The 17716-nt window shown below is 42.5% G+C and overlaps 2 protein-coding genes and 1 non-coding gene across 9 annotated transcripts in view; 1 reads left to right on the forward strand and 2 right to left on the reverse strand.

Annotated features, from left to right (window-relative positions):
• The window catches only part of ST7L (suppression of tumorigenicity 7 like), a 147163-nt gene extending 141978 nt beyond the window's left edge, over positions 1-5185 (forward strand). For 3 of the 6 annotated variants that reach the window (XM_058303041.2, XM_058303040.2, XM_058303039.2), the window contains exon 15: positions 3196-3436. In XM_058303041.2, coding sequence (XP_058159024.1) covers positions 3196-3339 — 144 coding nt within the window. In that variant the 3' untranslated portion in view covers positions 3340-3436. Of the gene's footprint in view, positions 1-3195 lie in introns of all 6 variants that reach the window. The other 3 variants (XM_058303033.1, XM_058303035.2, XM_058303038.2) reach the window with 3 other exon arrangements.
• The window catches only part of CTTNBP2NL (CTTNBP2 N-terminal like), a 65919-nt gene continuing 52195 nt past the window's right edge, over positions 3993-17716 (reverse strand). For both annotated transcript variants that reach the window (XM_004473608.4, XM_058303032.1), the window contains 3 exons: positions 13902-14132; positions 9262-9369; positions 3993-8114 (listed from right to left, as the gene is read on the reverse strand). In XM_004473608.4, the coding sequence (XP_004473665.1) occupies positions 6651-8114; positions 9262-9369; positions 13902-14132 (1803 nt within the window). In that variant the 3' untranslated portion in view covers positions 3993-6650. The remainder of the gene's footprint in view (positions 8115-9261; positions 9370-13901; positions 14133-17716) is intronic.
• LOC131279927 (U6 spliceosomal RNA) lies at positions 11095-11201 on the reverse strand. The gene has a single exon (XR_009187432.1). It is a non-coding gene; the product is annotated as a U6 spliceosomal RNA (small nuclear RNA).

The following is a 17716-nucleotide window of genomic DNA, read 5'->3' on the forward strand; positions in this document are numbered from 1 at the left end:
GACGCGCCTCGCGAGCCCCGTGTCCCCGGCGCCGACGCGCGGCGGCTCCGCCACCCTCCCCACGCCAGCCTCGCCCCGGCAGTCAGACCGGCTCTGCGGCGTGAGGACAGGATTTTTGCGGCAACAAGCGTGGCAGGCAGCGCCGGGCAGGGGCAGAGGGCAAGGCCTGGCCCATGGGGCAGCTCAGGTGAACAAGATGAAAGCCCCGGCTCGGGGCGAAGCAGGAGAGGAGGAGGAGGGCCCCGGGCAGCAGCCGGCGCCGGGCGGGAATCGGGCCCGGGTCGGCTCGGCAGCAGCAGTCGGCGGCGAAGCGACGAGGAGCCGCGCTGACTTGAGTCTGGGCTCCGCCGTGAACTAGACACGTGGGCCTCGTTCTCCTCCTCTGATACGAGCCACAATCGAAGGCCTCGAAGCTTCTTGCTGGCACTAACCTTTGATGACTGTGTGTAGGCAAATTCTCCTTACCGAAACCTCCACTCCTTCAGTGCCCTGTTCCTAGCAGATCTCAAAAGTAGGTAAGCAGTGGATTCACACCCAGGTACGTGACTGACAGTAACATGCTGAACTCCCCAAACGAGTGGCTAGCGGAACACATTCGCAAACCAAATGCCTGTCTGAAACCCAGCCTGGTTCTACTGTGTGGCTGAGCAACTTCCTGCACGTCACCAAGCCTCAGTTACCATATCTGTGAAGTGGGGCTAATTACCTTTTAGTAGTGTCGATCAAATGAAGTAGCATGTGTAAAATAACTGAGAGCTTAGCGGCAAATAATGTCTGTTCTCCTTCTGAGGACTTAATCATGACCAAAAGTAGATGCTGAGATGGAGACTGGGATGCAGAAGGCTTATTACTAGGCAGTGCCAGAGGGGAGGGAGCAGGATTTGGCAGAGGAAAAAGTGGACAGCAGTGAGTCTCAGGTGAGGTTTCAGCTGACTCTACAGGGGGCTGGGAAGCTGGGATGACCCTTCAGCTCCCTCCCATTTGGGATAAGGGGGTCATGTCTTTGTATCCCCCATCAGTCTTTGGCTATGAGCTGCCCACGGAAGATGTGACCTTGGTCTAGTCGACACTTTCACTTAAGGCAATTCCGCTAAGGGGCTGATCACAGATCTGCTGTTAGCACCCCCGCAGCTAGGACGAGAAATCCTTCATCCCGGACGGGGAGTCTTGGAGGCAAAACCACAATGACTTAGTGGGTTGGAGTCTTTGTCACGTGAAGCCGGTGACTCCCCATGTCTGAGACAGATCTTGTTTTGACACTTCCTAGTCATTGCTAGTTAACCATTTCACATGTGGACAGAGCCACGTGACACTCCCTGTGCTCCTAACAGCAACACAAACACCGACACCACTGAGAAGAGAAGCAGCTCGTACAGTCCTCCTAGGAATTAATTCTCTTGCATCTCACGAGGATCCTTTTGATTCTTTTTCAAAGCTCATTTCTCTCGTTTGTTTACAGATATTTAGAGGGTGAGAAGGGCAATGGGTAGGAGGGGACACTTACGGGCAATGCAGTAGTTTGACAAGGCCCTTTCTTTCAATCTGCCTCTTACAGGATTCTAGGTCTTCCCTACAAAATTATCTGAGAATATTCTTGTGTTGTGGCCTGGAAGCCCCAAGCCCTTGCAGAAACCACACCACATTGGTTTACTAATTACCATTTAGCTGTCAGTCTCCCAGACTCAGCTTTTGGAGACTCCTTCTCTGTTGCTGACCTCACCCTGGCATCAAGAAAAGCTGCCTGGAACTTAACGCACACACGGGGAGATAACTGCACAACTCCCGGTAATGCTGGAGAGACGTAATGCTTTGGAGATGATGTTTACTCTTTTTCCAGTTAACTTTTGCAGTGCCCAAGGAGCTGTAACCTCTGAGCTTCTAGTGTTTGTACCAGCACCACCTTTTGCTGTATTCCTTTTTAACACCACTTGCCGCTATTCTATGCAACCGTTTTATGGAATCATTCTTTGACTTTTTACATGTTATCTGCTTCTCCAACTAGCCTTTGAGTTCCCTGAGAGTGGGGAACAAGTTTAAGCTTGCATCTCCCCTAATAGCTACCTTGGATCCGGTGTCATCTTAGACATTTAAGAAATGTCTGTTGTTTGATGGGAATTAGTAAGATGTTTCTTACAGCTCATCTGACCTGGTACATGTCTCCTGGCATGGGAACAGTCTGATAATCCCCTTCTGGGGGTGGCGGTGATTGTAGTGAGCGGCAGGGGCAATGTGGTGTTCTGCAGTGTTTTCTCAATTTGCTCCACTTCAAGAAATCACCAGAAACACCTTACCTAGGCCTCCGAGTTAGAGGCCTAGGAATCTGTACCTTTAACAAGCACTCCTGGGGATTCTAATTTCTCATACCTATGTTATCCAAAGCACTTGGGTTTAAATCCTGGCTGTCCCTTACTCAAGGCCATTGTCAAAATCTCCTGGTGTACCTCAGCGCCCTTGTGAGGATTCCTGAGATAACACATACGTGAAATCATTAGCATGGTGCTTGGTACACAGGTAAGCACTCTTGACTTGGAATACCATTGACATTCTGGCAAACCCGTTTCTGGAGCTTAAGACATCTCCATAGGTCAGAGGCAAGTAAATTATTGAGAAAGAACAGGTGATGTGTATGAGGCTTTCTGTAACTTTTCCCCCAAGGCGGGGGGACCAGTAGGTCCACATTTATGTAACCGTTTCTCAAAATGAGCTCCTCGGACCACTTCCATCAGCTGGCCCCTGGGCCCAATCCCCACATCTATTGACTCAAAAGTCTCTTGGAGTGGGGCCTGGGAATTCCGATTTTTAGCAGGCTTCCAGGTTAAACTTAGGCACAAGAAAGCCTGAGAACCACTACCCTGCAGTCCCCTTTTTCTTACCAGTGAGTTGATCACTGATATGTGAGCAGATGGGGGCATAGGCTTTAAAGTTTTCTCAGTATTATAGGAATGAAACTAAAAATCACTCCTGTAGAACAGTGCTTGCTGCCCATCTCTGACTCATTATGAAAACATTCTATTTCGAAGTTAGCATGTCAAAAGTTTTGTCTGTTTTTTTTGAGGTACTGGGGCCAGGGATTGAGCCCGGGACCTCATATGTGGGTAGCTGGCGTTCAACCACTGAGCCGGATCAGCTCTCCCAAAAGATATTTCAAGTTTTTTCATTTGTTTATTTGTGTGTGTGCTTTTTGTTGTTGTTTAGGAGGCACCAGAGATCCAACCCAGGACCTCCCATATGGGAAGCAGAACTCAACCACTTGAGCCACGTCTGCTCCCCCAAAAGATATCTGAAGTTGTTTTAAGGAGTAAACATCAGAAGCTCTTTTTACAAACTATACACATATAAACTGACAAAACGGTATTGCTGACAGGCCGTTATGGGAAAATGGACACACCCAGTGTTTGCTGAAATGATCAATTGGCTTAAATATTGGAAACCTAAGATATGTAAACATCTACACTGTTTGAACATCTTTCGTACATCAAAGGATTTACAAGTGCTTTTTGTCTGGCTATAATTTGCATTTGCTAACAGTGCAGCAACAACAGCTCCTTGACTAGGAGACAAGGGATGCATTACTCATTTGTAAAATGAGAGGGCCGGACAAGATCCGTCTTCCTGAGATAGAGAGGGTGGATTATGGATGACTTCTGGGTCTTTGGATCCCGCACAGTCAACAGAGCTCTGCAGATGAGCATATCCATTTTTCTGGGGATAGAGTCTATATAACTTTTCTTAGATTCTCAAAAGGTCCAGAAATCCCAAATGATTAAAAATTCCAGACTGGATGACTGCAAAGGCTTCTTCTAGTGCTAAGATCTAAAGGAAACCAATGTCCCAGCTCTTTTGGGTGTCTACCCTAGTTGGATCACTGACTTTCTGAGTTTTTAAAACCACGATGAGATGCTCCCCTGTACCTGCTCCTTCCCCCACAAAATATGCCGTTGTGCAATTCTTCACTTTTTTTTACAAACGAGACTCTGTTTCCTCCCAGACAGTGTGATTTAACTTGTTTTAATGTTGTCTGCTATAAAAATGAAGACTTCTGCTTGGTACATTTGGCTTTACAAATGTTAATGACTAGTTATTATGTGTTGCGCTTCATTATAATCTGTTGACCAGTAACACAGCTTCTGCAATGTGGATTAATACCAAAATGTGAATCGTGGAACTTTTACTTAGCACACACACACACAATCTACGGCAAACTTAAATACTAATCTAAAATACCTAACTAGATTAGTTGGATCCATTGCAATATTGTGCTTCTTTATCTCAGAAGATAGGCAACTAGCAAAAATACACATCTTTTGCATTTCCCCATCCCAATATTACACTGTAAAAGAAATACATTATTCAGTGCACTTCCTAAGAAATAAAACTCGTTATAGTATCTCTCTCTCTCTATATATATATCTATGCCAAAACAAAGGAAGAGCACAACGCAGCTTTTAAGATTACCAATTAAAGCAAGAGAGGTAATAACACACTGGGACTGCAGGCCCCCTTCCAGTTCAGAAAGTTCAGCAATTTATCAGGAACATATTCATTTTGGCTGTGTGGGAATAAAGTTCAATGCATGATTGTTGTGGACAGCTTAAGATACCCCCTTCATCATTCTGGTAAAACACCATGGGCATTATTAACTTTTTTATTGTTGATGTATTAGCCTCAATCAAACCATGAGTGGAATTAAATACCACTATACTCTATTGTGATTTACACACCAATTTCCATCCCATGACTTTCTATCATCAGCTCATGATGGATTAAGAGACCAGACTGACATCATAGCAGGTCAGGGGCACCTCGATATGCCTAGAAGAATGTCTGTGAGGACGCTAAAGCCTCTTCATCCCTGAGGACAGAAAGAGAGAGCCACTGTGTCAGCTGGGTTGTGGACAGATGTGTGTGGAAAAGGTGTAGTCACGACATTCTACTATGAACTCTGTCAACTGTTCTGGCCTACATTGTTGGAAAGGCCAGAGGTTCTGTCCACACAACTCCCTATGATGGAAATGACAGGAGTTTCTAGTGTGAAAGAGGTTGCAACTTGGCAGCCTGTACGCTAAATCCAGCTGTAGAAATGTTTAACCACAAGTGTTCAAAATTTGTTGACTCTGTTCTTGATATTAAATGAGAATGTTTCTTACGAGAATTCGGATTTTATAAAAATCTGAAGAACTGGCAACCCTGGTCTAGCATTCTTGCACAGCAGCGAGCAGCAGGAGCTGGGCAGGGGTGAGCCCTGCAGACAGGCGTGGGCATTCAGCCTGCGACAGCTCCCACCCCTCCAACTGTCTCATGCCACGGGAGCGAGTGGCCTGTTTCACTCCCTGACAGACCCTGCCCAGTCGAATCTGTGGCCCTGGGCTGGCTCAGCTCTGCTTTTCGTGATGCTGAAGATGTGGGCTTCATTTGGAATTTCTCTCTGTGGGTCAGATTCCTCCTGACTGACTGGGTCCCAGCCACATCTGGTCACTTTGGTAGGTAATCTTAACGTGCATTTCTACTTGTCCTTTAGGCTATACTGAAAACTCCAAGGATATAACACACTAATATTTATGTGTTTACGTGTGTGTATGTTAAACACGTAAAGGAGGTGCATCTCTACATATGCATACTTCCATCTAGGCAAAGTTAATTTGGTTCCACAGATACAGACACTAAGTGCTGGCAGCCTGGAGAATAGTTACAGCAATTTGGTAAAACCTGTATAATTCTGACTTATCATATTACAAAAATGAGTGAATTTTAAATTATTGCTTTTTGATTAAAGAATAAAAAAGATCTCATTCTGTTGCAAAACTTTTAAACAGAATGAGTAACCATCTCCTAGTCAAGTAATAGTAATCAGAATCAGAATTTCCTTACACAATACTAGATGCTTGAAGACATTTTTTGAACGGAGATAGGTTTTCATGTTGTTCCAGAATTTATGCAAGTAACTGGGAACTACTTCATTTTCAAAAATACAAGAAAATCAGCACCCCAATTGCTTACTGCTCAGGAGGGTTTCTCAAGGGCTCTATAAAGCTCAGTTCTGCGGGGAGTTCACACCCACAGGTAGAAAGATTCCCATTCTACTTAGGCAGCCTTGTTTCTGAATACAAAGCCTGTATTAAAAAGACTAAAAGAGGATTAAAAGCAGTGTTGGTTTTTAACATTCAGAATTCACAGAGGATCTCGTTTTCTGCAATTAAATGATCTGTTTTGTGTTTTTGCTGCAGAATCACATTCATATGGCAGTCTTATTTCAGGCACTTTTAAAACATGTTCATCTGGAACAAAAATCTGCATGAACCACTTCTGCATAATTTAAAATGAGTGTTGAGTAATTCTAGTTCCAAAATAGACAGCAAATCACCACCTGGTTCTCAATTAGCTTTCTCCATCATAACATGACGGTGACTGCTGAAGTGGAGACGTCTTTGAGGTGCCCTTCTGGCTTCACTACAAATATTTGAGCCATAAAAATCCAAACTGATCAGTTTCTACTAAAAAAAAAATACAAAAAAGTGGAATACACTAAATGTACTATACAGACGGTTTCAGCTACTATCAAAATAAATAACATGATCTGACTCAATGGTTTAATTCCGAGCTTTTGGATGAAATCTGATGGAATGTCAGATGTGGAGGCTCCCTCCTGGGGACTAGCTGCTGGTAGGCAAAAGTATCTCAACGTCCTTGCCGTTGGCTACCACACTGACAAGGTCGTCTGTGGTGGTCAGAGAGGATGCCTGGGAATGAGTTTTGGTTAGTTGAGTGGTAGCAGATGGAGCTGGGGTGAGGCCAGGTTTTTTGGGTGGGATGGGTGGAGGGTTCCCTCTCTCAGCTCTGGGGATAGTTGGGGACTTAATCCCTGGAGACAGAGGGCTCAGAGGACTGGACACTTTTCCTGGAGTGGGTGAATGGCTGGTGTCACCTCTTGGACTGGCAGTGTTGGCCAGATTTCGATAGTCTGTGCCAAAGGGAGAGCTGTTGGGAGAGACTGGCTTGATTGGCCCTTGCTGGCTAGTGAATCTGGAGAGCACCTGAGTGACCGTGTTGCGGGCCAGCTGCTTGGCGGCAGAGTTGTCTATGAGGGTAGGGGACAGATCCCTGGACGGAGGGCTCTGCAGACCACTGACTTGTTGGTCCTGATCTGCTTGCGACTGAAATTTGTGTCGAGCTGCATGGAACCGCTGGTTGATCCCTACTTGATAGGATGACTGGTAGCCGGGGCTGCTAGCTGATGACCCCAATAAGCGCTTAGTTAGTACTGGTGACGAGCAAGGAGAGGATGTCAGAGAGGAGGAGGCAGTGCTGCTGGGGGACAGTGAACTCCCACTGGAAGGCAGGTGACTTGGCATCGGAACTGGAGACTCAATTCCCACGGGACAGCCACCGTTCTCCACTGTCTTCTCTTGGGCCAAGCCCACAGATTTCTCCCGGGGCGGCCCCGAGTTTTCTGTACTGCTGCCTGCAGTCAACTCCCTGGTCGTTTGTATCTCTGGGTCACAGTGACCATTGGTTTTTGCATAAGAGTAAGGAGGAGAGGAGGGACCAGGCAGCCCAGCGTTTGTCACCTTGGCGATGCTGCTCCCGTGGGTTCTTTCTGCCTGAACACTCTCTGTTTGGCAAAATACAGACACCAGCGTGGGAGACTCTGTCCCTGTGCTTTTGGACATGGCTCCTGGTTTCTTTGGCTGCTCGTTAGGGCTACCATGCTGACGGGAAGCCTCTAGGTCCTGCACTACCTTCTTTAAACTTTCCATCTCTTCCTTCAGAGTTCTGGTCCGGTTCTCCTCTCGGTTCAATTTTGCTCTCAGTTGTTCCCTTTCGATGTCAAACTCAGACAACTGCTTCTCCACCTGGGCTTCAGTCTGCAAACCCCGCTTCTTCTCGGCAGCTAGCTCTTCCTCCAGCTTACTCGCCCGGCTCCTCTCCTTCTCCAGTTTCATGCTCAGCTCTCCTGCCTTCTGCCCCTCCTCTGCTGCCTTGCTGGTGGCTTTCTTACACTCGAGGACCAGCATGGACGAGAGCTGCTTATGCCGGGAGCGCTCCTCCTCCAGCTGACTGGACAGCTTCTTCTGTTCTTTTTCAAACTTTTTCACTTGGGATTTTTCAAATTCCAGCTAGAAAGAAATACACCCCCCCACAGACACACATCTTAATTAGAGTAAGAAAACAAAGAGATATACTGAAAAACTATGATAGCCGTTCCCTTGAACAGACTCCCCATGCATACTCTGGTGCTTAGGACAACTATTTCTCAAGTATCAGAGCACCTAACGCACACACAGAGATGCTCACAAGGTGATTTAATCTTTCTCTGATGACTCAGGAGGAACTATCTGTTCTCACACAGGCTCAGGGTTATTAGTGCAAATGTGATGTATCATTGTGATTTAGACATGTGGAGAATCCAGAGCATTAGGTAGGACCTATCAAAAAAGAAAACAGAAGCCATACAAACTAGGTTTTGTAATGCATGCTGCTGAAAACAAAACTTTTAAAGTCTCAGCAACAATTTTCCCTGGTCTTAAACACAATAAATAGTTGTATTCAAATCATACCTTTTAGACCAAGATAGTCTGTTTTCATACTAGCCTTACTAAAGGCACAGAGACTCTGAGTGGGTGAGAAGGGGTTTAGGAAACCCTTTAAGTCACTGTCTTTCAAACTGCAGGTTGAGATCCAGTAACGGATGGTGAGACCAATGTAGTAAGCCAAAACCAGAATTAAAAAAAAAAACATGTAATATTGTCACTAACCTCAATACAACTGCTTTAAAAACAAAAACAAAAACAAAAGACACAATGAAGAAGAAGAGAAAAATTCAGTGTGTTGAAGGCAGTAAGGGTCATGTATCGTTTTGTGTACTTTTTGTTTCAAGAATGTGTATATACTGGGTTCTGAGGTAAAATGTATTTCTCACTGGGGGTCCTAAATCAAAAAAAGTTTAGGAGCTTCAGTTCTAAGTTAGTATTCCCCTAAAGTGTATCAATGGATAACTAGACCTGCAGTGGGTGATCTATGTCAGAAAAAATTTTATGGAAACATAGATCTGCTAAACACAGTATACCCTGTCTTGTTCCTGAAAACTCCTAATATGCTTCTGCATGTTAAAGGCTCTAATGAACTAACTTTGCTTAATCCAGTAGTTCCCGAATTTATCTGATCACAAATCCCTGTTTTGAGCAATACGAATTTACATCTTGCAGGACATTCTTTGAGCAATGCTACTCTAGGCGGCTGCTGCGGTCCACTCCCCCTTCCCACCTGCTGCGTCAGCCTCTCCCGCTCCTTCTCCAGCATGTAGGTGACGTCATCGCCTTCCGCTGTGTCCTGGGCATGCCTCTGCCTTTCTTCCTCAAGGTCTAGGATCACCTTTAAAGAGTTAAAGAAAAAAGGAATCACACTTTCTTATAATAGAAACAAATACTACCAGGTGCCTAACTAAGCACTAAAGATGGTGCTGGAGATTAAAAAAAAAAAAATCAAATAACCCCCAGCTAGGATCATTAAGGAGCACACTGCTAGTAGGGTTAAAGACAGGAAAGCTAGGTGCTAGAAACCAGTAAGAGATTTACTTGAGGCAGGAACAGAACGGTATGTAAATATAGAGCGTAATTAGCAGTATGGGTGGGAGGAGGTTTCAGAGAATTAATAGAAGGTCCAGGAAACTGCAAGCAGTTTGTGTAGCTGGGAGTCAGGTGAAGGGGATGGAGCAAGTCCGGACCCCTGAAAGCTGAGATGGTCCTCTCCATGCTCACATCACTGGAGGCACCAAAGAGAGCATCTGAGACATTCAGGGGAGCGGATGTGGCTCAAGTGCTTGAGCACCTGCTTCCCATGTATGAGGTCCCAGGTTTGATTGCCGATATACCTCCTAAAACTTTTTAAAGTAAAGTAAAGTAAATAATTTAAATAGGTCCTGTGCTGTGCTTAATTATTAATATGTACTATATAGAGAGTTATATGAGAGTTGACAAGACTTTTTAAACTTCATCCCACATGTAAAAAGGTTTAATTACTAGGATCTTAAATGGCGATTTTTCACAAGGCCTTTTAATTAACCTCCCTACCCTTACTCCACTTATTCTGGTACCAAAGGATTAGGATTAAGGAGATTGCAAATTTAAAGGGACATTTTCCATACAATCCTGCCTGCAACTGCACACTACTCCGAATGGTGTTGTATTTCTTAGGAGCTTCTGCTCGTGCTTCAGAGATGCCTTGGCACAGATCTCCAGGGAGGGCACTATCATCCTGATAGCTGTTTCTCAGCATTTTGCCTCATTAACAATTTTTATGATTGGAACATAATGGGACATAAAACATCCCTTTAAAAAAACAATAAAACATTTTGGTTTACTTCCTTTCACTTAAAAAATTATAATTTTCCTATTTAATAGAAAGGTTATTAAAGTTGGTAGAGTGTTTTCTCTTCCTTTTGAGAACCCTCTAAAATTATAGAAATGGACTGAAAAGAATAAAACCCGTAAGGACAAGAAAAAATTTTTAACAGACAAGAAATTTTAACAACATTTGGGAAAAGGACGAAGACTGGAGGGGTGGTAGCTACACTAGCGTGGGGGGAGGAAGCCATTCTGCCCACAGGAGCCCACAGAGGGAACTGGGGGTAACAGGTACTGCTAGGCACGTGCGCCCAGGCATCGGCTAGATGTTTATTCTCTGAAGAGAATGGGATAGGCTCAGGATTTGGAAATACCATATATGACAGAGCCTGGGGGAGGGAAAAGGGGATTACAGTTATTTTAGGAAGATGGTGACAGGAGGGAGGAAGAGGAAGGGGATGTAAGATGGGGGTTGTAGCAGTTTGATATTATTGATGAATTCCAAAAAGAAATATTGGATTATGTTTGTAAACTGGTCTTTTCCTCTGGGCATATGAGATTATATTGGATTCAGAGGTTTACTTGATTACTTAATCAGGTAAACCTCTTGCATCAGTAGGGCGTTGAGTCCCCGCCCCTTGGTGGGTGGGAACTCGCAGATAAAAGACATGGCAAAAGACAGAGTTGGAGGGTTTTTTTAAATTTTTTTTCATTTTAAAAAAAATATTACATTCAAAAAATATGAGGTCCCCATAAAAATATGGAACGCTTCATGAATTTGCGTGTCATCCTTGCACAGGGGCCATGCTAATCTTCTCTGTATCGTTCCGATTTTAGTATATGTGCTGCCGAAGCAAGCACAGTTGGAGGGTTTTTGATGTTGGGAGTTTTGATGTTGGAGTCTGATGTTAAAGCCTTAAGCTGGAGCCCTGGGAAGTAAGCACACAGAGGAAAGAGAAGCAAGCCCCAGGAAGGGAGGAACCCTGAGCCCAGAGAGAAACAAGACCCTGGAAGGGTGGAACCCAGGAAGCCTGAACCCTCACAGATGTCGGCAGCCATCTTGCTCCAACAAGTGAAAAGTAGACTTTGGTGAGGGAAGTAACTTATGCTTTCTGCCCTGGTATCTGTAAGCTCCTACCCCAAATACATACCCTTTAATAAAAACCAATTTCTGGTATTTTGCATCAGCACCTCTTTGACTAATCCAGGGGGTAAGGTAACTAAATCCTCATGTATCATAAAAGGAAGTAATATAAACATCTAAAATTGATAAAGCAAGAGAGTACAGTATATTATTTAGAAATATGGAGGTTAGCTGTCAGAATAAATAGCTGAAAGATCAAAGTGGTTGCTTCTGAATATTGGAGAGGAGGAGAATGGGAAGAAATGGACAAGGGAACACTATTTCTCATTATAGACAAAGTAACCATGTAATTTACTGTTCAAACTGGAACACCTTTTACAGAGAAAGGGGACACTGTTAATAATTAGGCCAAGGCAATAGGCATAAACTGGGACTCTCTCAGGCAAAATGGGACCATGGGTACCCTAATCATAAGCCTCTAGGTTTTCATCTGATTTGTAACAAAGTGAATGTTTCAGAACACTAGAACAAAATAAATAGGTACTTTCAAACATTGAAGGCATCTTAAACTGAAATATGTTGTATTAGTTAGCCAAAGGGGTGCTGATGCAAAATACCAGAAATTGGTTGGTTTTTATAAAGGGTATTTATTTGGGGTAGGAGCTTACAAATACCAGACCATAAAGCATAAGTTACTTCCCTCACCAAAGTCTATTTGGAGCAAGATGGCTGCTGACATCTGAGAGCATTCAGGCTTCCTGGGTTCCTACGTTCCTGGGGCTTGCTTTTTACTGGGTTCAAGGTTCCTTTCTTCCTGAGGCTGGCTTCTCTTTCCTCTGTGTGCTGAATTCCTGGGCTCTAGCGTAAGTCTTCAGCATCAAACTCCAACATCAGAAACCCTCACCTCTGTCCTTTGCCATGCCTTTTATCTGTGAGTCCCCACCCACCAATCATAACTAACCATAACTCAGTCATGCCCAGGTACAAATCAGATTACAAGCATGATCCAATGTTTATTTTTGGAATTCATCAATAATATTAAACTGCTACATATATATTAAGGAATTTTGCATTATTTTTAACTTCTTTCTCTCCCCAATCACCTAGAACAACAAACTGTCCCAGTATTATACCATCCATGGGCATGATGGCCAGGCACCCCATCAACACTGCTCAGTTACCTCATGTATGATATGGAAATAAAGCCTTCCTATCAAACAATGATGTTGTAAAGATCTTCTGAGAGAATTATTGTAAAAACCTCTCAAATTTAGGCAACTAACTCAAACCCACTGACATTTTTTAAATTGGAGCATAAAGGTCTTCAGATTACTTCATTCTAGACCAGTGGTTAAACTTTTCTGAGTCTTAGACAACTTTGAAACTTCAATTAAAGTTATGTGGAAAAAATGCATTTCCCAAAATGCAAGAACTTTTGACATTCTGTTCACTTGTGGGGAGGTGAGGCACTTTTGGAATATTTGAAGCTCCTTCATAGTTGAGAACCTCTATTCTAGCCCTTCATTTAGACTCTGTGGAGGAAAAGAAAAGATCACGGCAAGACCCAGAGCCTAGACAATTTATGAGATGCATTTGAGGCAGATGTCTGTAATGCAAGTAACCATAAAAGTAAGTGAAGGCTCACCAACCCTTCATTCTTCTGATCAAAACGTTTCCTACTATTAATAAATGCACTGATGCCCCTCTTGTTGGTATAAATCTAAACAGAGCATTTTAAAAAAATACAGATTCTAGTCAAGTATCTTTTACAGGCCATATTTGAGCAGTAGAGGCTAAGTCGGGGAATATCTTCACTAGAATTCCAACGAGGTGAGGTAGAGGAAAGCATAAGTTTGCCTTCCTAACGTGGGGGCTATAAGACATGGAACCAAATACACACACACACACACACACACACACTTTCTAATAGGGTAGAAGAGGCTTAAGGTAAACAACTCTTGGGACTGTTCACGGTTCTATAAGCAGGAAAAGGCAATTAACTCGAAATTAGGAGTAAATGAAAATAATCTATTGGCTTGTAAATTTATAGTCAGGTAAATTCTCTCTCTGATACAGCATTCCCCAAATACCTGTTAATCTATTTATCACTTGAGTAAGCAAATAGAAAACACTTCAGGCTTGGTCAAATCCCAGTCTGTTGCCAAATTTGGATGATCAAGAGCTGGAAAAGCATACCAAGTGTTTTGGAGTGCCATCTTAAATAATGTGTCTGGCACTCGCCCTAATAACATTATGAATAACCTGTTTTCTTTTCTATCTCCTAGCTCTTGGGTAAGATAAAGGGCTTTTTGGTGCCTATAAGACATCTCTTCCTCTAACTAAGTTACTGTGAAAACTGGTGGTTGACAAAGTATCCGTCATTTTATGTGTGTGTATATATATATATATACACACACACACACATATATAGTACTTACATGGGTTTCTACCGTTCAGGTCAACTAGGGTAAACCTACCTTCCGGTGCCTGCTCTCAGCAGCAGCCAGCTGGGATAACATGCGCTCCTGCATGTTCTTGCACTGCTTCATCACCACCTTCAGAATAGAGAGTGGGTTTGTGCAGACGGGCTGCTTTTCACCTTCATTTTTCTCCTTGAGTGTTTCAAAGTCTCTCTGGAGAGCCATTAAAGGATCACTGATGTTATATTTTCCATAGCGTTCTTCAATGAAAGTATCTCTGTGTTGGGCCTGGGAAAGAGGAAAACAAAACAAAACATTTTTGCTTTTTTAAAACACTGAGGCCTGGGATTTACTATATAGAAGTTCTACAATAAAGGTTTTGTTGTTGTAATCTTCTGACTACAAATCAGATTGGGCCAGCTAAATACAGAAAAAAGAGGGAAGTGGCCTTGTATAATAATAATGTTAACAGGGACGAATACTTACATAGAGCTTACTACATATTAGACATTGTTCTAAGCATTTGTAGTCATATTAACTTATTTAAATTTTACAACCTATACTATAATGCCATCACCTCCATTTTGCAGATGAGAAAACTATTAGAGAGGTTAAGTAACTTGTTCCAGACTACTTATTTAGCAAGTTGTCAGACTGGGATTTAAACCCAGGCAGCCTGGCTCCAAAGTGTGTGTCTTTAACCATCATGCTTACTGCTTTGGTGTATGACTGTTTATATTATCAACAGGTATTATCTTTTATCTTTTCTTTCTGTGTTATGGCATTCACAATTCTAAAATATGTTAAACATGGTAATTTTATGAATTTACATAATGGGAGACCTAACAAAGTGGCATTAGGTAAGTAAAGGATGTTAACAGAAGATACAATCACATTATAACTTAGAACTATTTGTGATTTGTACATACGGAGCATCACTCAGTATTGGATACTATTTGTATACTACATATATGGAGAGTAAAATATGTTTGTTCCTTTACTGATAACCATCATTCTCATCAAGTTACAAGTTGTATGTGTGCCTGTGTGATATCAGGGAGTTTTAAACTACAGAGTTCAAAACAGAATCATATTTTTTTTACCTCCAAATTAAAAATTAAATACCGAGTGAAATTTCAAAATAACTTCTAGTCCATTTAAAGGTAGAAAAATAAAAGAACAATATCTGAATCAGCTACTTGTTTAGTTTCATGTGTGTGGGTGTGTGTTTTTAAATCATAGTGACATTAAAACAAAAACCCAAATTTTTAGCTACATGTTTAAAAGCATGGTCTTGAGGCCCTGCCCTAGCTCGTCAAGACGGGGGTTCAGACACTTCAGGGCTCTCTCCCCCACAGGATCTTTAAACAGCCAGCAAGAACTGGCAGAAACATCTTTCTCAGGACTCCAGAAAACTTAAAAAACTGTAGCAATAGGGTGAGATCCAATCAAGAAAAAGGCTTCTTAAAAGCAAGAGTTCTCCTGGCACCCGGCTGGCTCTCCCCCCACCCCTCACTGGGGAGGAGTCGGCAGAGTCCCAGGGGAATCCTGGTTCCGGAGCAGCAGAGCGGCCCTTGTGCACATGCTGGAAGCATGTATGCCTGGCGCATTCTGCCTGGGTGGTGGCCGGAGGGACTTGCTGTCCCAGAACTCACCCTGCATGTAGATGCCAGCTCAGAAAGCTTCCCCGCAGAATGCTCTAGCAGAGCAGTCAAGCCGCGCTGCCTGGGGCAAGGGATTGCTGGTTGTCGAACATAGTGTAGTGCCCAGGATCTTAAGGAAACTGTATTCTTGGGCAGAGAGGAATTCCCAGGGCTTACCTAAGACAAACCCCTGCAGAAAGGATCAAGGTGGCCCCTATGCTTTGTCCTGGAGCTACCAATACAACCCATTGTATGGATAAGCCCTGAAAGAGAGCATTTGTAATCTGCAAAGACTGGGAAAGGTTTTCCTTTTTTACTTCTCCTCTTCTTTTTTTTCTCTTTTTGTTAACACCTGGCATTCAAGGAAAACATTAGCTGGATACAAGAGTAAGGAACAGATGATGCGCAGAGCCTAAATTTCAGTGATAGCAAATTAAAATATCAAAATGCCCAGGTTTCAACAAAAGATTAAAAACATACAAAGAAACAGGAAGTGATGGCCTAGGCAAAAAAGATGAAAGCATTAGAAACCATTAATGAGGAAGACCACACCTGGGACATACAAGACGAAGACTTAAAAAAAAAACGGTCCTACATGCTCAAAGAGCTAAAGGAAAACATGGACAAAGAACTAAAGGAAATCAGGAAAACAAGGGATAAACACAAAGTATCAAAAGAGAGATGGAAATTATGAAAAGGAACCATATAGAGCTGAAGACTACAGTAATGGAAATTTAAAATTCCCTTGAAAGATTCAACAGTAGATTGGAGCTGGCAAAGAAAGAATCAGTGAACTTGAAAACAAGACTACTGCAATCATTCAATTTGGGCAACAGACAGAACAAAGGATGAAGAAAAGTAAACAGAGCCTGAGAAACATGTGGGAAAATATCAAGTATACTAATATACATATTGTGGGAGACTCAGAAGAAGAAGAAAGAAAGGGGCAGAGAGGGCATTCAAGGAAATAATGGCTGAAAACTCTTCAAATGAAACAAAAGACATGAATACACACACCTAAGATGTTCAATGAACACCAAACACGACAAATCCAAACAGGCCCATACCACAGCACATTAAAACCAGACTGCCAAAGATAAAGAGAGAATTCTGAAAGCTGCAAGAGAAGCAATGCATCACATACAAGGAGCCACCATAAACATTATGGGCCAATTTCTCACTGGAAACCATGGAGTCAAGAAGGCAGTGGCATGACATGTTTAAAGTGCTGAAAGCAAAAAAACTGCCACCCAAGAACTCCATATGTGATAAAACTATCTTTCAAAAATGAGGGAGAGGTTAAGACATTCCTAAGTAAACAAATGCTCCTCACTAGACTGGCTCTACAAGATGCTAAAGAGAGTTCTGCAGGTTGAAAGGAAAGGACAAGAGACAAAAGACAGAAACTGCATGAAGAAATAAAGACAATGACATGGGTAAATATAAATGCCAGTACAACTGTATTTTTGGTTTGTAACCCCACTTTTTACTTCCCATAGGCTCTAAATGGCAAATGCATAAAATGTATTAATACATCAGTAGTTTGGGTCTCATAATGTATAAACATGAATCTGTGTCAAGAACTACGTAAAGGTGGGGAGATGGAGGTGAATAGGAACAGTGTGTGTATACTATTGAGTTTAAATATATCAAAGCAAATGAGACTGTTAAAAATTTAGGATGTTAAATATAAGCCCATGGTAACTACAAAGAAAATACTGGAGAAAAATGCAAGCTCACAGAGACAGAAATTAGAGTACAGGATTCCAGGGACAGAGGTCAGAGATAATAGGGAATTAATGCATAATGATTGTAGGGTATCTGTTTGGGGAGATGGGAAGGTTAGTGAATGGAAGATGGTGAGAATACTGCATTATTGTAGTATTATGATTAATACCACTAAATGATTATGTAGTATTATGATTAATACCACTAAATGGTTTACTTGAGAGTGGCTGAGATATTAAAGTTTATATTGTATATATATTTCCATAATTATTAAAAAAAGAGCAATTAAAGAGACAATGGCAATTAAATGCCACACACAATCCTGGATGGGATCTAGCAAGGGAAGAGAAAAGGCCCAATGAAGCATTATTGGGACACATGAGAAAACTGGAATATAGATGGTAAATTTTACATTAATGTTATATTGCTAGAACTTGATAACTGCACTTAAGGTGGTTACATATGTGAATATCCTTGTTCTTTAAAAAATGAACATTGCAG

This window comes from Dasypus novemcinctus, chromosome 9 (assembly GCF_030445035.2).
Source record: "Dasypus novemcinctus isolate mDasNov1 chromosome 9, mDasNov1.1.hap2, whole genome shotgun sequence".
Taxonomy (NCBI): Eukaryota; Metazoa; Chordata; class Mammalia; order Cingulata; family Dasypodidae; genus Dasypus; species Dasypus novemcinctus.